The sequence below is a fragment of the Pelmatolapia mariae genome, linkage group LG12, assembly GCF_036321145.2.
Source record: "Pelmatolapia mariae isolate MD_Pm_ZW linkage group LG12, Pm_UMD_F_2, whole genome shotgun sequence".
Taxonomy (NCBI): domain Eukaryota; kingdom Metazoa; phylum Chordata; class Actinopteri; order Cichliformes; family Cichlidae; genus Pelmatolapia; species Pelmatolapia mariae.
Window position 1 is genome coordinate 34,611,517 of NC_086237.1, and position 15,963 is coordinate 34,627,479.

Below are 15,963 nucleotides of genomic sequence, written 5' to 3' on the forward strand. Positions count from 1 at the left end.
ATGAGAGAAATTAATGTGACGTATCTCTAATTCTCTCCACACTGCACTGCTCCACCTGATATTAGGCTTCCCCCACCAACTAAATCCCACTTTTATGCCTGACGATAGTCATTTTTCTATTTAGGGCCCCATGCATAATCACCCATCTACAATGCAGGCAACAGCAAGTAAAGCTATTTAAAAATAAACCAAAAAACCTTTGTTTTTCTCTGCTTGTGTTCTGCATAACAGATGTTGAAACTGAGAACATGATCTACAATTAGAATTAATATCTGGACTTCTGCTTTTGCTATGTCTGTGGCCAAATAGATGGCCAAATAGTGATAAGTGTAGAGGTTTCTTGTCTGCCTATTTTCTTAAAGGACAATAAGCAGACCTGAAGCCTGCTTATTGGAATTTTAAAACTACGCTGGCATAAAACAAAGAAATTTAAGGCAGTGATTAAAGGGAATGCATGGGTTTGGATGTCATCTCAGTACCAACAAAATCAACAAGTAGACTTTTAGTTTGTTTGTGTACCGCTGGAGTCACAGGCTGCTTTGGTAAGAACCACCTCTTTGAGGGCCAAAGATGAGCAGCAATGACAGGCACTTTTCCTGTAATGCAGCAGTCTGCAGGCCTTGATTTGTAGAAGTCTGTGTGGCAATTTTGCTAGAGTGGATGGCAGGTTCAGGCAGGGCACATCCAGGTGATATGGACTGTCAGGCAAGCAGAGATTGGCAGGAAGCAGGTCTTGGTCCTTGAAATGTTGATGTTTATTTAGAGTCTCAATTCTTACTTTGTTTAATTATGCTAGGTTTTAAAATCAGAGATGTGAAAATTTAACATATTCACAAATAATAAACTAAATAAAAATAAGCTAAATGTTTTCAGATACCAAAAACAACTTGGACTAAAAGAAAAGTATTCTAATTTAATTTAAAGAACAACTAAAACAACAACAACAATCAACAAAAACTCAAATAACCCAGTTACGAATTTTAGCTGATTGAATCTGAAACTCGGGTTTCTACATCACAATAGGCTTTATTTATAAAAATGAACAGCCACTGTGATTGTCATGCCAGCCACTGGTTTGTGAAGTCCACATTTCAAGGCTTTGAATTACACATTATCTCCTTTTTTCTTCTTTTTAAACCAAATATCATAGCAAGAGTTGCCTGCTCAAATGTCTTTGATTAGCTAATAACAGGTCATACCATAAAGCATACATTATTTATTTTACTTTCAAATGGGAAATTTGTTTCGTATCCTTCAACATGAATTGCCATGAGATGCAACAATTAACAATAGACGGTAAAAACAACTGCATAAGAGGGAAGAGACTGGACAAGAACTAAGAAAGCAAAGACATTGGATAGTTGGGGTCAGTGCTTTTCATCACATTGGTCTGCCTAAACCACAGCTCAGTGCTCGAGGTGTGGTTTAAGGTTTTCATGTTATTTTGGACTCCACATCTTATGTTCTTTATTTAAGAAATGAACTCTTTTCTACATTGAGTATAATTCTGTTCCTTTCATCATTACGGAAGAAATAGAAAGGAAAAATGAACTACAACATGAAATTAACTACGTGTTCTCGTGATTAAAACATAAAACATTCAAATATTTACATTTCACAAGAAAACTAAATGGTTCTTTCAATATCACATTTGATTAACCAGAGAGTCAATATTTAATTAGCTATTTAACTTGAGGGATATTGTACTGGCCTCGTAGAACCACTTTCTACTATCCAGGAGTTAAACACCTCCACACAAAAGTCACTGACGCCAGAGTGGGTTTAGACTTCGCTTTATATGGCAGGTGTGAAACTGTAACAACAAAATACAGTGAATATGAGCGTCAAATTAAAATAATTACTTGAGGAGCTGCGTGACCAAGTGCTAATGCTAACACCAAACAACTGTCTACAACCATAAATTAGCACAGATAATACAGCATCTAAGTAACTACTATTAATCAACAGAAAGTGCCAAACAATAATGCATACTCACAGGGAATGCCTTTTTATCAGCCTTTCACAGCATAGATCACATTAATCAGTCGATTGTCTGAGTCTTTTACACTTCCCCTGTCCGCACACAGACCATGCCTTTCTCTTAAAGGGCCAGTGCACTAACCAAACAAAACATGTACAATTTTGACAATAGTCAGAACACTCCCCGCCTGGTATCTTAGGGATACCACAACAGATATCTAAACATCACTAGATAACAGAAAAACCATTTCAGAAATGGGTCTATAATAAGTCTTAACATTTCCCTTGGAAGCAACTCTAACTTCGGCCTTTCTGATGATTCCATCTTCACTCGCAACTGTCTTTACGATTACGCCCATTGGCCACTCATTTCTTCTTGTTTGTTTGTCCTTGAGGAGAACGACATCTCCCTGTTTAATGTCAATGTTCTTGTGGTGCCACTTTTGACGAATTTGGAGGCTGTGCAGATACTCCTTGCGCCATCTGCTCCAGAAAGTGTCTGCAAGGAACTGAACCCGCTTCCAATGGCTTCTGAGCATTTCTTTGGGTCCTACATCATCACAGATGGTGGGTACAACTCCAGTCTTTTGTGTCAGCAGCATCGCCGGTGAGAGAATGTGAGGATGTTCTGGGTCTGATGATACTGGCAACAACGGTCGTGCATTTAATATAGCTGTGACTTCTGCAAGAAATGTGGTCAAAATCTCATGAGTGAGTTGAACATGACCAGTTTGCAGCAGCATGTTATCAAGTATTCGCCGTGCTAAACCAATCATCCGTTCCCATACTCCCCCCATGTGGGAAGAATGGGGAGGATTAAAAACCCAGGAACACTTCTGATCCTGCAGAAAGTGTTGCACTTTGTCCTCTGGTGCATTTGTGGCCATCTCTTTGTGAGCACCAATGAAATTAGTGCCGCAGTCCGAGCGCAGTTGTTTTGCGGGTCCTCGGAGGGCGAAGAAACGCCTCAGTGCGTTAATGAAACTTGAAGAGCTCATCTCCTCCACTACTTCAATGTGGACAGCCCTTGTACACAGGCACGTGAATAATATTGCCCACCGCTTTCTGTTTGCTTGTCCCCCTCTTGTTCGCCTTGTAGTTACTTCCCATGGGCCAAACATGTCCATGCCCACGTAAGAAAAGGGGGGCTCAACTTGGAGGCGATCTACGGGCAAATCACTCATTAATTGCTCCTCAAACTTCCCTCTCAGCTTCTTGCATGTCACACATTTACTTATGACTCTGCTAATGCATCCTTTCCCTCCTACAATCCACAAGCCACTTTCTCGGACAGCGCCCTCTGTAAAATGCCTGCCTTGATGGCTTACTTTCTCATGGTGGTGGCGCACAAGGAGGGTAGTGATGTAGTGACTGCCTGGCAAGATTACTGGGTTGGTGTCTTTTACTCCCAGCCCCGCGCGATTAATGCGACCACCAATTCTCAGCAGATTGTCACTTCCAAACACAGGGTTTAGTTTTACCAGCGGGCTGTTTTTAGGGAGGTTCTGTTTTTCAGAGATCCTCTTTATCTCGTCTGCATATGTCTCAAACTGCACATTTTTAATGATCATTGTCTCTGCTTGATCTAACAGTTCTGGGGTGATGGCCGTTTTACAAATGTGCCATCCTTTACAGTTTGGCTCAACGTTTGATTGTGAAAAGCATTGTGCGATGTGAATCAAGTTTGACATGGTTTTCCGAAGTGAGCGCCATGTGGAGAAACGCTCCCAACGTCCTGAGCCCAAAACTTCCTTTGTTATGTTAGTGCAAAGTGTCTTTACCTCTGGGCGCACCTCTGTGTCGTTGTCTGGGTCCAGCAATTTGTAATCAGTCTGCTCTAGACGGATGTATGAAGGGCACTGGAGAAACGCTGGACCTGTGAACCATGTCGTGTGTTCTAACTCCGCAGCTGGAACTGATCGTGAGCCGTGGTCAGCAGGATTCTGGTCGGTCGTAACGAAATGCCATTGCTCTGGAGTAGTTGACTCTCTAATACGACACACACGATTGTTTACATAGACATAAAAACGTCTGGATTGGTTGTGAATATAACCAAGAACCACCTTGCTGTCTGTATAGAAACTGGTTTTGTCTATAGGGTGATCAATCTCTTCACATATGACCTCTGCCATTTCAACCGCCATTACTGCGGCGCAGAGTTCGAGCCTAGGTACAGTGAGCTCTGGCTGTGGAGCGAGTCGTGCCTTACCTAGGGCAAACCCAACCTCTGTCTTGCCATCCCCAGTGGTGACCTTGAGGTATGAAACTGCACATATTGCCTTCATGGACGCATCTGAAAAGACACAAAGTTCTACACATTTAGCCTGTGACAGTGACATTTTAGTGTAAGTGCGTGGAACGTTGACTTTGCTGAGGCATTGGAGGGACTGTTGCCATTCTATCCATCTGCCTTTCAGATCCTCTGGGAGAGGTGAGTCCCACTCTGTTGTCTGTAGCGACAACTCTCTTAGAAGCAGACGTCCTCGAACGGTGACTGGGGCCAAAAACCCGAGCGGGTCAAACACACTGTTCACAGTTGAAAGGACTCCTCTTCGTGTATATGGCTTTTCAGCGTGAGGAATGTGAAAAGTGAAATAGTCCTCCATTATATTCCACTTTACTCCAAGACTGCGCTGATCTGGGAGTTCATCCTTGAACAGGTCCAGATTTTGGAGATCCTTGGCTCGGTCTTGAGGTGAGAATGCGTCCATCACTTCAACCTTATTTGATGCTATTTTTAAGAGGCGAAGGTTTGAGTCTGCTAGCATGTCTTGTGTCCGTTTCAGGAGGTTGATAGCATCATGTTCGGTGGGGACAGACTTTAAAGCATCATCAACATAAAAATCACGCTCAATGAAATGGCGAACATCTGACCCGTATTTGGCTTCTCCCTTTTGCGCAGCCCTCCTCAAACCATATGTGGCTACAGCGGGCGAGGGGCTGTTTCCAAATACATGCACGCACATCCTGTAATCCACGAGCTCTTTCTGTGGATCATTGTCTTTGTGCCAGACAAACCTCAGTACATCTCTGCAGTCCTCGCGCACCAGGAAGCAATAGAACATCTGCTGGATATCTGCGGTTACTGCGACTGGATGTTTTCTGAACCTTACTAGCACACCTAATAGACTGTTGTTCAAATTAGGTCCTGATAACAGCACTGTGTTGAGCGACATACCTTCAAACTGTGCGCTGGAGTCAAATACCACTCGAATTTGTGACGGCTTTTGAGGATGGTACACTCCGAAATAGGGCAGATACCAACACTCTTTGCTCTCTTGTAATGGGGGTGCGAGCTCCGCGTGCCCATTGTCCAACATTTTCTGCATAAAGTCTATCAGGTGAGCTTTCATTTCTGGGTTTTTGTCTAGAGTTCGTTCAAGTGACTTGAGGCGACGGAGTGCGTAGCGGCGATTGTTAGGCAGCAATGCTCTGGGCTGGCGGAACGGCAGTGGAGCCACCCAGCTTTGTGACTCATCCTGGAAACACTCATTGTCCATGATATTCAGGAACTGCAGATCTTCCATGGAGGGTGCAAGCTTATTGTCGTCCTTGGTCTGGCAGAAAACATTGTTTCCTATAGTTCTGTTTTGTGTTCTGTCCTTTATGTTTGAACCACCAAGTACTAAGTGTCGATTTAAGAGACTGGTGTCTGGCTTGACAGTAAAGTGGCTTTCACACGGGGAAAAATGAGTTGGCCTTCCATCCGATAGAACATGAGTCTTAAACGTAGAGACTTGGGAAGGCTTATGAGTATTGCCTAAGCATACATCTCCTATTATCACCCAGCCTAAGTCCAGTCTCTGTGCGTATGGTGCATTGTGCGGACCATTGATCTGACTGCGCACTTTATGAACTCTCAAAATGTCTCTTCCAAGCAACAGCAAAATGTCTGCACCACTGTCCAAGGGTGGTATTTTGTGTGCTATGCCTTTGAGGTGACTGTGTGGATAAGCCGCGGAGGGAGTGGGAATTTCCTCTCTTTTGTTGGGAATCATGTTGCACTCGATTAACATGGGCAGCTGAATAGCGAGGGAGCTATCGATTGTCTCTATCATATACCCAGAGGCTCTTCTGCCAGAAGTGAGACCTATGCCACTGCATGTCTGGAGGGTGTATGGCTCTGCCTTACCATTAACCTCGAACATGTCAAAAAACTCAGAGCGTGCTAGTGAAACGTTACTCTGGTCATCTAGCATGACATACATTCTCTGGCGATTACTAGGATCGTTGGCAGGGTAAACATTAACCAGGCATATTTTTGAGCAAGATTTCCCAGAAAATCCTTCCCCACATACCTCAGTGCAACTTGAAACAACTGCAGTCTCTTGTAGTTCTTGTTTCTCCCCGCCGTGACTTGCTGGGGGCTGAAGAGCTTTGGGAAAGCGAGGAACATCTGAATGCAGAGCTGTTGGGTGCTTATCACTGTTACATTCAGAGCATTTGATTTCTGCTTGACAGTTGCGAGCTACATGTTTGTTAGAAGCGCAGCACTTGAAACAGACGTTGTGTTGCTTTAATATTGCCTTTCTTTCCTGAATTGGCTTTTCTCTGAAACTTCTGCACTGTTGTAAGGCGTGAGGTTTGTTGTGCACAGGACAACGTTTGTCCGGTCCTTCCTCAGATATGGCTGTAATGTTGGTTTTATGCACTGAAACTGACCTGCGGTTGTTGCTGTAACCATCTCCAAGCTTGTCCCTTTTAACTCCAGAGTTGCAGGTTGACAGCAGATTGAAGCTTGGATCGTTGCGTGCCTTTGCTTGTGTCTGTATGAACTGTAAGAAGAACGTGAATGGAGGGAAGGTCACCTTGTGCCGCTGCTTGTAGTGTGAGCCTTCCATCATCCACTTGTCTTGTATCCCATGCGGCAGCTTATCCACAATGGGAGCGACACCTCGCGCTGTATCGAGATAGGAGAGTCCATGCAAGTACTCTTCTTGTTTTGCTGCATTTATCTCCTGCAACAGATCACTAAGCTCTCTTAGTTTTTGATTGTCTCTGGGCCCTATTTTAGGAAATTGATCAAGTTTGGTGAAAAGAGCACTTTCAATGGCTTCTGGCGACCCATAGGTTTCTTCTAGCCTCTCCCAGATTAGCTCTAATGCCACAGCTGGGTTTGTTATGTTTACAGCTTTAATGCGATGTGCATGCTTGGTAGATTCTGGGCCAAGCGATTTCACGAGGAGGTCGATTTGTTCAGACGCCCTAAGCTCTAGAGTGTCAATGGCGTTTATGAAAGATGTCTTCCAAGATAAATAGTTCTCAGGCTTGTCATCAAACTTGGTGAGTTCAGAGGTTAACAACTGACTTCTCATTAAATATTTGGCAAGCTCATTAGAGTCCCTAGAGGAATTTGGATCTGGAGGGTAGTACTGAAAACGTCCAGCAGAGGGCGGTGTAAACCCTGGTGAGACATGGCTGAGGTGCTGCTGATAGTTACCAGAGTGTAACTGTTGTCCTTGCCTTTCAGGTGAGTAATGTCTTTGATCAGGGGGTCTGAGGGAGCCATGGTCCTTTGGTGCTGAGGGCAGTTCATCCGGTGACATGTCCGGTGGCTTAGGTCGATTTGCATACTCGCCTTTTTCTATTTTGACGTCCTTTGATTTGACTGAATCACTGCGTGCCTGATGCATATTGACATAGTCTGTAGTTCGCTCATGAGAACTCTGTGTCTCCTTTGGTAAGCTCAGGTGCTCATTACTCATGTCAAAATTTGCAACAGCAGACTCCAAGACAGCTGCTTCAGCGGCTGCGGCCTCAGCTTCACTTTCTTTTGCTAGAACATCAAGCTTTGCATCTAATTTGGCTCTTTCTATTTTAAATTCAACTTCCTTCTTTGCAAACTCAGCTCTTTTTTGGGCAGCTTCAGCTTTAGCACGGGCAGTAGCGGCGGCTAACATTACGCTAGCAGTGGAAGAGCGGCTAGATTTCTTTGACGTCGTGGATCTTACTTCATATCCTTCTTTCTCCATCTTTAAGCTGATTGAATGTGCATTTATGCTGACTTGGTGTCACTGCGTCTGTCGTGCTGGTCTGGATACAGCGTGTAACAATGCAGTCTTCATCGTCGTTGTAGTGTGTCCCTTTTCACTGTACTGGCCTCGTAGAACCACTTTCTACTATCCAGGAGTTAAACACCTCCACACAAAAGTCACTGACGCCAGAGTGGGTTTAGACTTCGCTTTATATGGCAGGTGTGAAACTGTAACAACAAAATACAGTGAATATGAGCGTCAAATTAAAATAATTACTTGAGGAGCTGCGTGACCAAGTGCTAATGCTAACACCAAACAACTGTCTACAACCATAAATTAGCACAGATAATACAGCATCTAAGTAACTACTATTAATCAACAGAAAGTGCCAAACAATAATGCATACTCACAGGGAATGCCTTTTTATCAGCCTTTCACAGCATAGATCACATTAATCAGTCGATTGTCTGAGTCTTTTACACTTCCCCTGTCCGCACACAGACCATGCCTTTCTCTTAAAGGGCCAGTGCACTAACCAAACAAAACATGTACAATTTTGACAATAGTCAGAACAGATATTCTTAGTCAGTTTAACGTTTTTCAAAAGAATCACAGCTACATAAAAAACATTGTCCAAAGGTAAATAAGTAATTTTACCATACATCAAATTATATATAATGAATAATATTTCAGAAACTCTGAGATTCACATACTAAATTAACAAATGTGTAACATATTGTTTATTGAAATAAGTGCAGTGTAATCTTGTTGTATTTATGATGACGTCTTGATGCATTCTCAATTCTCAATCACCCAGGTAAGTAAATCTCCAAAGGCTGATTCTGTTCATTTGGACGTAGCGTATTCAGTGGGAGAAACGTTTCATAATCATCATGAAGGAACTGCCCTCCCAGCCCATTGTTCTGTCAGTGGGCTGGTTTCAGTCACTATGCAAATGTACTGTTTATAAGATCGGGGAAACCTGCAGTCAGCTGAGACTGAAGAAGTCACTCGGATGAGAGACGAAATGTTTCTCCCACTGAATACGCTACGTCCAGATGAACAGAATCAATCTTTGGATATTTATGATGACAGATAGCTCCTGTGATGGAGGTTTGCAGTCCCACAGATGAATGAAAAAGTCGATCAAGTCATGAAGTAGAAGAATTTGAAATTAAAGCACAGTCTAATTTTTCTGCTCTCATTGCTGATTATCTGCAGTTTCCCAAATTCTGTTGCAATTCAAACTAAGGGTGTATATGGCTTTATGAGCAGAGGGAAAACTTGGAAGATGAAGATGTTTCATATTAACATATGTTGTTATATGTTTGCTACACTTATTAAGAAAACCATCTGGCAAAAGCTAAAGGTGGACAGGCTGGGTACAAGGGTGGCTGGCCGTGTGATTACTTTTCTCAGCAAGTTGTGTAAAAGTTTAGAATTTCAAATTGATCAGATGACCATTACTAACTCTAGGAACATATCATTTCTTTGTTTTTGTCAACTTCTTTGTACTTTTTTGGGTTGATATCAGCTTTACTCCTTTATTCATTTGTTTGGTAAATGGTGGAAGTTGAAGGGGAGGATGTTAGCTTTCACCAAATGAGGAAAAAAAAGACTTTGTATGCTTTATAACATTACACAACTTGCATGCATTCAAGATACAGCTACAGTTTTATTTAGAGCTGAAGGGTGTGAAATTTAAATGTCTGAGCTTGGGATATGTGGAAACCTGTGTCACTAAAGCTGCTGCTGGATGGTCATTAAATCCTTCTCTTCCTTGTAGAGCGGCCCATTTGTTAAAATGGATTATATTGTTTTCTGCTCTTCTATTTTCCTTTACTTAAAACTACCTGACCTAACTGAAGTGAGTAGTTAAAACAAAGTACTATAACTGATTATCTATGAATGATTAGTAAAGTAACATAATTACCTTTTCACATATTAACACATTTAGAATTATTATTTGCATTATCAGTTAAACTGTCTAACAGTGCTAAACACAGTGCTTGTCACCTATTGACACCCCCACTCCCAACCTTCCTTGCACTGTGGTTTTCTTAGTGGTGAAAAGCTCGCATTGTGAAATTGCCTCTTCCTCAGGGAGCTATTCAATCACTCCAGGCTCCAGCCCACAACAAAACGGGCCATCCACTGAGGGAGAAAACTAATGTGCAATTCTGCCCATTTGCCATGGAGGCCAAGGAAAGAAAAATCTCCCTTTCAGAGACAATAAATGGGCTGCTTCCTGGGTTATGGGTGCTCCAATGAGTTGATTAACTTCACAAGGACAAAAGGAAACTTTCTGCTGACCAATTTCTGTGATTGGTGGCAAGCCAAATGACATGTTAGAGGAGCGATGGGTTTCAAGGCACCACTCATCTCTTCAAACGAGACTTGTGAATTAAATCAAATCGAGTACATGCATAGGAATAACTGACTACCACTTTGGGAGACCATGTACACAGACAACTCGACTTAGTGTCTTCATTAGATGGGCTGTGTGAAAAACATAGCTGATTGGCTCTGTGTGCTCTTGCATAGTGGCCCTGTCATTAATTATGAATACAGTTGCTGGTGAGGCCACACTATGTCCGACTGGCCAGAGCTGAGATAATGACAAGTGAGGTCAAAATATAAAACTCTACCTGCCCACATTTGTATTCTGCTCACTGACTTTAGGCCAGGCTTGCAAGCATAAGGTCAGGACAATAAATGTACAGAGCTGTGAAATATTTCTTCCACAACCGGTGCTTGTAGACTTTTTTTTTTCCATGTCTTTGTTTTAATGAGGATTAATATCTATAACAACTGAGGACATCTTTTTAACTCATATTTCTTGGATTGGCAAAAAGCAAGAGTTAATTGGCAGTAATAAAAATGACATCAAAATCGAACTGAAAAGAATCTTATCAGGTGAAAATGTATGAATGAGATCATGCAGAAGACCTCAGTCCAACCTCATCTTCCAGCAATTTCAGAAGACATGAAAACCTTTGCAATCCAGTGCTGCCTTTCATATGGCCTTTGACTAAAGGTTTTATAAGCCTCACAAACAAAACAACTGTTTTGCTTAAGATTCATACCTGTTAGCCCCCCCCCCCCCTGTCAACAGGTAATTGATAGGCATTACTGAGATTAAAAACATAATCCATTTCAAGTCCTACTTGCATATTGGATGCTTTTTAATTTGGATTGACCAAGAAGCAGTGGAGGTAAGTTGCAGCTGTGATCTTACATACAAAGTTAAGAATGACTCAGAGTTTGGCTTTTTCTCGCTGTGCCAGTTAATGGAAAAAGCCCAATTAGCCTGACCTTATATGCATGCAAATGGCAGTGAAGCATTTTGTTCATTGAAGGAAACAGAGTTGTTTTTAACTGGTTTTAAGAACTGACACCAAGACAGGCCTCTGCTAAGATTATTAATTTTATTGCAAAGACAATTAAATGGTTTTAGTGCTTTTATCTACTCCGTCCTATTTCACATGCCCTTGAGCACTTGTCTTCAGTTCATTTATAGTATATATATAATGATCCAATTAATCTAACCTCTTTTATATGAATTCAACAATACCTTTGACCTAACTATGTTCATACTGAATCTACTGTTTGGTGCCATATAGGTTTGTTGACATGAAAGACTGTTGGTGGTCATTAGAAGGCTTTTTCATCTACTCAGCTTCCTCACTTCCACCATTTTTGTCAGTGAGCCATGACCCAAGGGTAGTAATGACTGTTCAGTTTGCTGCTGGCTGTCTGCTCATGTCTTAACAGATGGCAGGGGAGTGATGGTTCCACCGCTTCTTTGGGACCAGTGACTAAGTTCCTCCAAAGGCTGGGATTTTGTCCTTCTCCTGTGGGAGAATGTCAACATTGGGAGTCTGTTACGAAAAATGCCAGTGCCCAGTGTCATTGTCCTCCTACCCTCTGACCGTGTGTCCTATGACTGTGGCGGACTCAAAAAGAGCTGTATTTTTGAAAACGGTTTCTATTCTGCTTGATGTCCAAGCTGCACTAGCATGAAAATGGTGAAGTAAAAGGGTGTACAACTCCTCTTACTTTCAAGACCAGTGTGTTAAAGTTGGAAACCTTTAGTAATTTGCTTCCTCTTTGTAGCATCCCAGCTCAAAAAATGTGTGCTTTTTATTGATCCTCAGCTCTAAGAGGGCGTGATAATACTGATAATTTTGACTCTGCTGAATCTCATTATTTGTACTTTGCACCACAAAGGGAAGGGTCAAGTGACAGATTGATTAAGAACAGCAACGTATAACTTCTATAGCTATCACTTGACATTTTCTCAACTTCAGCAGGGAGCAGGAGATTTCTCTTTTGGTCTTTCTCTAGGTAAATAATCGGATCAGATAGTAATCAGATCGGTAAGATTACTTTTTGATTAGCCAGCTGTTCAACACCAACATCTGATTCCCGAATGAAGCCTGTACAAACTGTGCCCATCAGTAAATCAGGCTTACACATACAGGTGAGATATTGCTGGCCGGTAAGTGAAAGGATGAACCCTTGCAAGTTGTAACTGTAAAATCTCAGACCTATGGAGAGGTGAAAGCTCAGAAGCAGTCAATAATTTTTAGAGTTCCTTTTGTCCGTTTATTCAAGGCTTAGTGGGTACAGTGAAATACAACAAAATACCAGGCTACATTCAAGCAACAGAGATGCAACACAGTGTAGATGTTACTCCTGCACAAATCAACCGAAAAACTCTGAATGACCTTTTTATATAGCCTGTTCCCTTTGAAAGCATTAGTGTTGCTTGGAGTTGAACTAAAAAATAAAATATTCTACAATCTTCACAATAGATTTTATATGAAAAAAATGGGGCGTCACTCTGAATGTAATGCCAAGCATTCATTTGTGAAGTTCCTGTTTTGAAACCTCAACTTACATATTCATCATCTTCTTCTTTTCTTTTTATTTTCAAACCAGACATCATGCTCAAATGTCAGTGATATGCTAATTATAGCTCAACCAATAAAGTATACCTTAGCCATTTTTTCTTTATATTTGACCCAAATTATGTGGAGTGTTTTCTCTATAACATGAAACTTGTGTGATATTAAAAAGTATTTACTAAATAATTATTGAAACTAAAACCATGAACTTCTATGGCTTGTGAAACTTTCAAGAGTTTATTTAGGTCATAAATCAAGTGAACTCAGGGCTATTTTCTTATAGATGCTCTACAATCAAACCTTTTTTCCAATAAGAGGAATCACCCTCTGCTAGTCATTACAGTAGAAACAATGCATGTCTAAGGTTCCATACTAGGTACAAGATGCTATATTCAGATTTTTACATTTACATTTACAGAGCAATATCCATAGTGAGTTTTGAGATGTGAGAGATTTGTGACATTCAGCATGTTTGGAGTGTACAGTTAGTGCGTTGTGTTGTCTTGCGTAGTTAGTGTGTATTGTAGTCGTTTGTTTTGGTTTGTGTGTCAAAACAATGAGGGCAGTAGTAAATGTCACATTTGCTAGCCAAAAACCCACCAAAGGCAGTTTGCAATGCAAATACTGTCTCCAGGTTTAAACAAGGAGTGAAACACCTCCTGTTATTAGACCTGTGATGTGCTCCTCTGTCTTGTACAGTGTTGATGAGTAACAGAATACATGTACTGGCATTACATATTTAAAATACAACATATGAGTAACTGTATTTCGTTACAGTTACCGTTTAAATAGGTAATAATTAGAATACAGTTACTTTGTTGAGATAAATGTATTACACAGTGGTCATTTCCTGTTTCATATGTTAGGCTATCCCCTCTCTATCCCCCTCTCTAATTATGGTAATTCCATGCATTGCTGGAAACCCAAACAAAACACGCAATAAGAGGCTCTAATGTAATGCTAATGTCAGTTACACGATGGACCTCGAGCCATCACAACAGAGCCAGCAGTGCACAGGTAGGAATGCATTTCTTACTTGGAAATTCCAACACCACTTCACATTTACAGAAGAAAGGGATGCGCAAAATCTGACCGTGCAATGCAAACTCTAATTTCCCGCAACAAAGCTGCTCTCAGCATCAAAAGACTCCACCTCCAACCTAAACAAACATCTGGAAGTAAGTTCTTTTTAAAAAATTAACGTTTCCTACTCCACCTACCTTGTTTTAGTTGTGGTAGCTGTGGTCGTTTAAATTTACAATTTACATTTGCATTTCAAGGTATGAAAATGATTCACTAAACATCTTTTTGGTTTACAATAAAAAATATAACTTTTTCCTACTCAGGGTTTATGTTTCTTGTGTAATTTTAGTTCAACTGTGTTATAACAGTGTATCAAAATAAAAAACACAAAAACTGAAAATTCAGACATGAGCTTGTCCTGAAAAAAATGATGCCAAACAATGTAAATAGTTTTTAAATGTTAAATATAAAGATAAAAACAAAAGTAGTCAAAAACAGCTAATTATACCCTGGACCCCAGAGGCTTAACCCAATAAATCATGGAAAATTAGGTTTAAATTTTTGGTAAACAAATTTGTTAATTACAGTGCAGATTTCTGACATTGACTAGCCAGTGTTTTTAGTTTAAGTTTAGTTGTGTTTTTGATTAAGTTAGACTTGTTTTTCTCTGATCCACCTCATGGTGTGTAGCTTTCTGGATTTTATACTTATTTGGCTACATCCTTTTTTATTTTATAGGGTATACAGTACATAAAATTTAAATTTTCATTATTTAAGTTGAAGCCAATAAGAAAGTTACAGACTATGTTTATGTGAAATGTGTATAGTTAGATTAAGTTGAGTAGTTTGATATATTTTAAGCATATATAATACGTATTACAGAAGGTAACACCTGCATATGTGTAAAGACATGGCGTTGATTTTGCCATTTGATGTGAGGCAACAATGCTAAAACACTGTGCCATGGTACTGCACCACTGTAACTTGCAATAATTAAATTAAATTAAATTAAATTATGTAGCTTTTTTTCTTAATGCTTCATTACATGTTATGGATGGTAATATAATAATACATGTTGCTTAAGATCTGAATAAGGTACAGATATTGAATTTAATTGTACACAAACCAGAAATGTAAATCAATCTAATTAATGTCTTCATCTTAAGAATGCTGTTTTGCTGCAATTACATTTGCAAGATTACAAGATTGTTATATCTGCTGAAGGTTATTCATTATTAGTATTTATTCAGATAGTACTTATTGCTATTATTATTATTATTATTATTATTATTATTATTATTATTATTATTGAATCTGAAAAATTGAGGAATATTTAAAATTCAGAACTGGGCCTCAGTCACCTCAAAGAATAAGTAAAGTTTTCACAACCATATAAGCTTGTTGTTGTTTCACAGTCCTAGTCCAACCAAAATGTTTAAATATGGAGGTGGTGGGGGTAGAGGGAGCGAGACAGCGAGAGAGAGGACAGACTAATCCGCTTCAGCGACTTTGGGACAGGCTTTCTTCTCCTTCAGGGGTGGTGAACATGGCTGAGAGCTGCCAGCTTGCATGCACAAAGACAGACTGATCCCACATGAGCAGAAGAGGCAAAATAAAAGGAAAAGCCTAGCAGTGCTAGTGACAGCGTAGTACAGCACCATGTCGGATCTGAAAGGTCATACAAGCATTGTGGGTCTATTTGTGTTGTCCTTACGCAAAATAACTGGCTTCAAATAAGGCAATTCAAAACGAATTATCAGAGGTAAATGCCAATTATCACCGTTTCTCCACATAGTACACCAAAAACTGACAAATAATAATAATAATAATAATCTGCCTTAAAGCCTTAGATAGTTTTGATTTGTTAATGGCTATCAAAACAAGCTGTGAAAAAACAAACAAACAAAAAAACAAGAAAGTGAAAGCAACACATGTCCTCACAGTTCAGGACAGGATCCTGTCCTGTTAAGGATCTTATATTATCTGTTTGGATAGAGTTTATAATTTACTGTCCTTTTGTAACTGCAGTGGCTATTTTATCTGGAAGTTAGCTTGATTAGGAGCCTTTATGCATA

General features: G+C 40.4%; 1 protein-coding gene across 1 annotated transcript; it reads right to left on the reverse strand.

Moving 5' to 3' along the window:
- Window positions 1–1,713: 1,713 nt before the first annotated feature.
- Window positions 1,714–7,024, reverse strand: LOC134638346 (uncharacterized). The gene is made up of 2 exons (XM_063488856.2): window positions 1,997–7,024; window positions 1,714–1,813 (listed from the first exon to the last, which is right to left on the reverse strand). The coding sequence occupies exon 1, from the start codon at window positions 6,822–6,824 to the stop codon at window positions 2,199–2,201; it is 4,626 nt and encodes a 1,541-aa protein (XP_063344926.2). The 5' UTR covers window positions 6,825–7,024; the 3' UTR covers window positions 1,714–1,813; window positions 1,997–2,198.
- Window positions 7,025–15,963: the final 8,939 nt, after the last annotated feature.

Bases quoted from the DNA above. Each gene is read 5' to 3' on its own strand.
- LOC134638346 (XM_063488856.2), bottom strand. From the start codon at position 6,824: ATGATGGAAGGCTCACACTACAAGCAGCGGCACAAGGTGACCTTCCCT.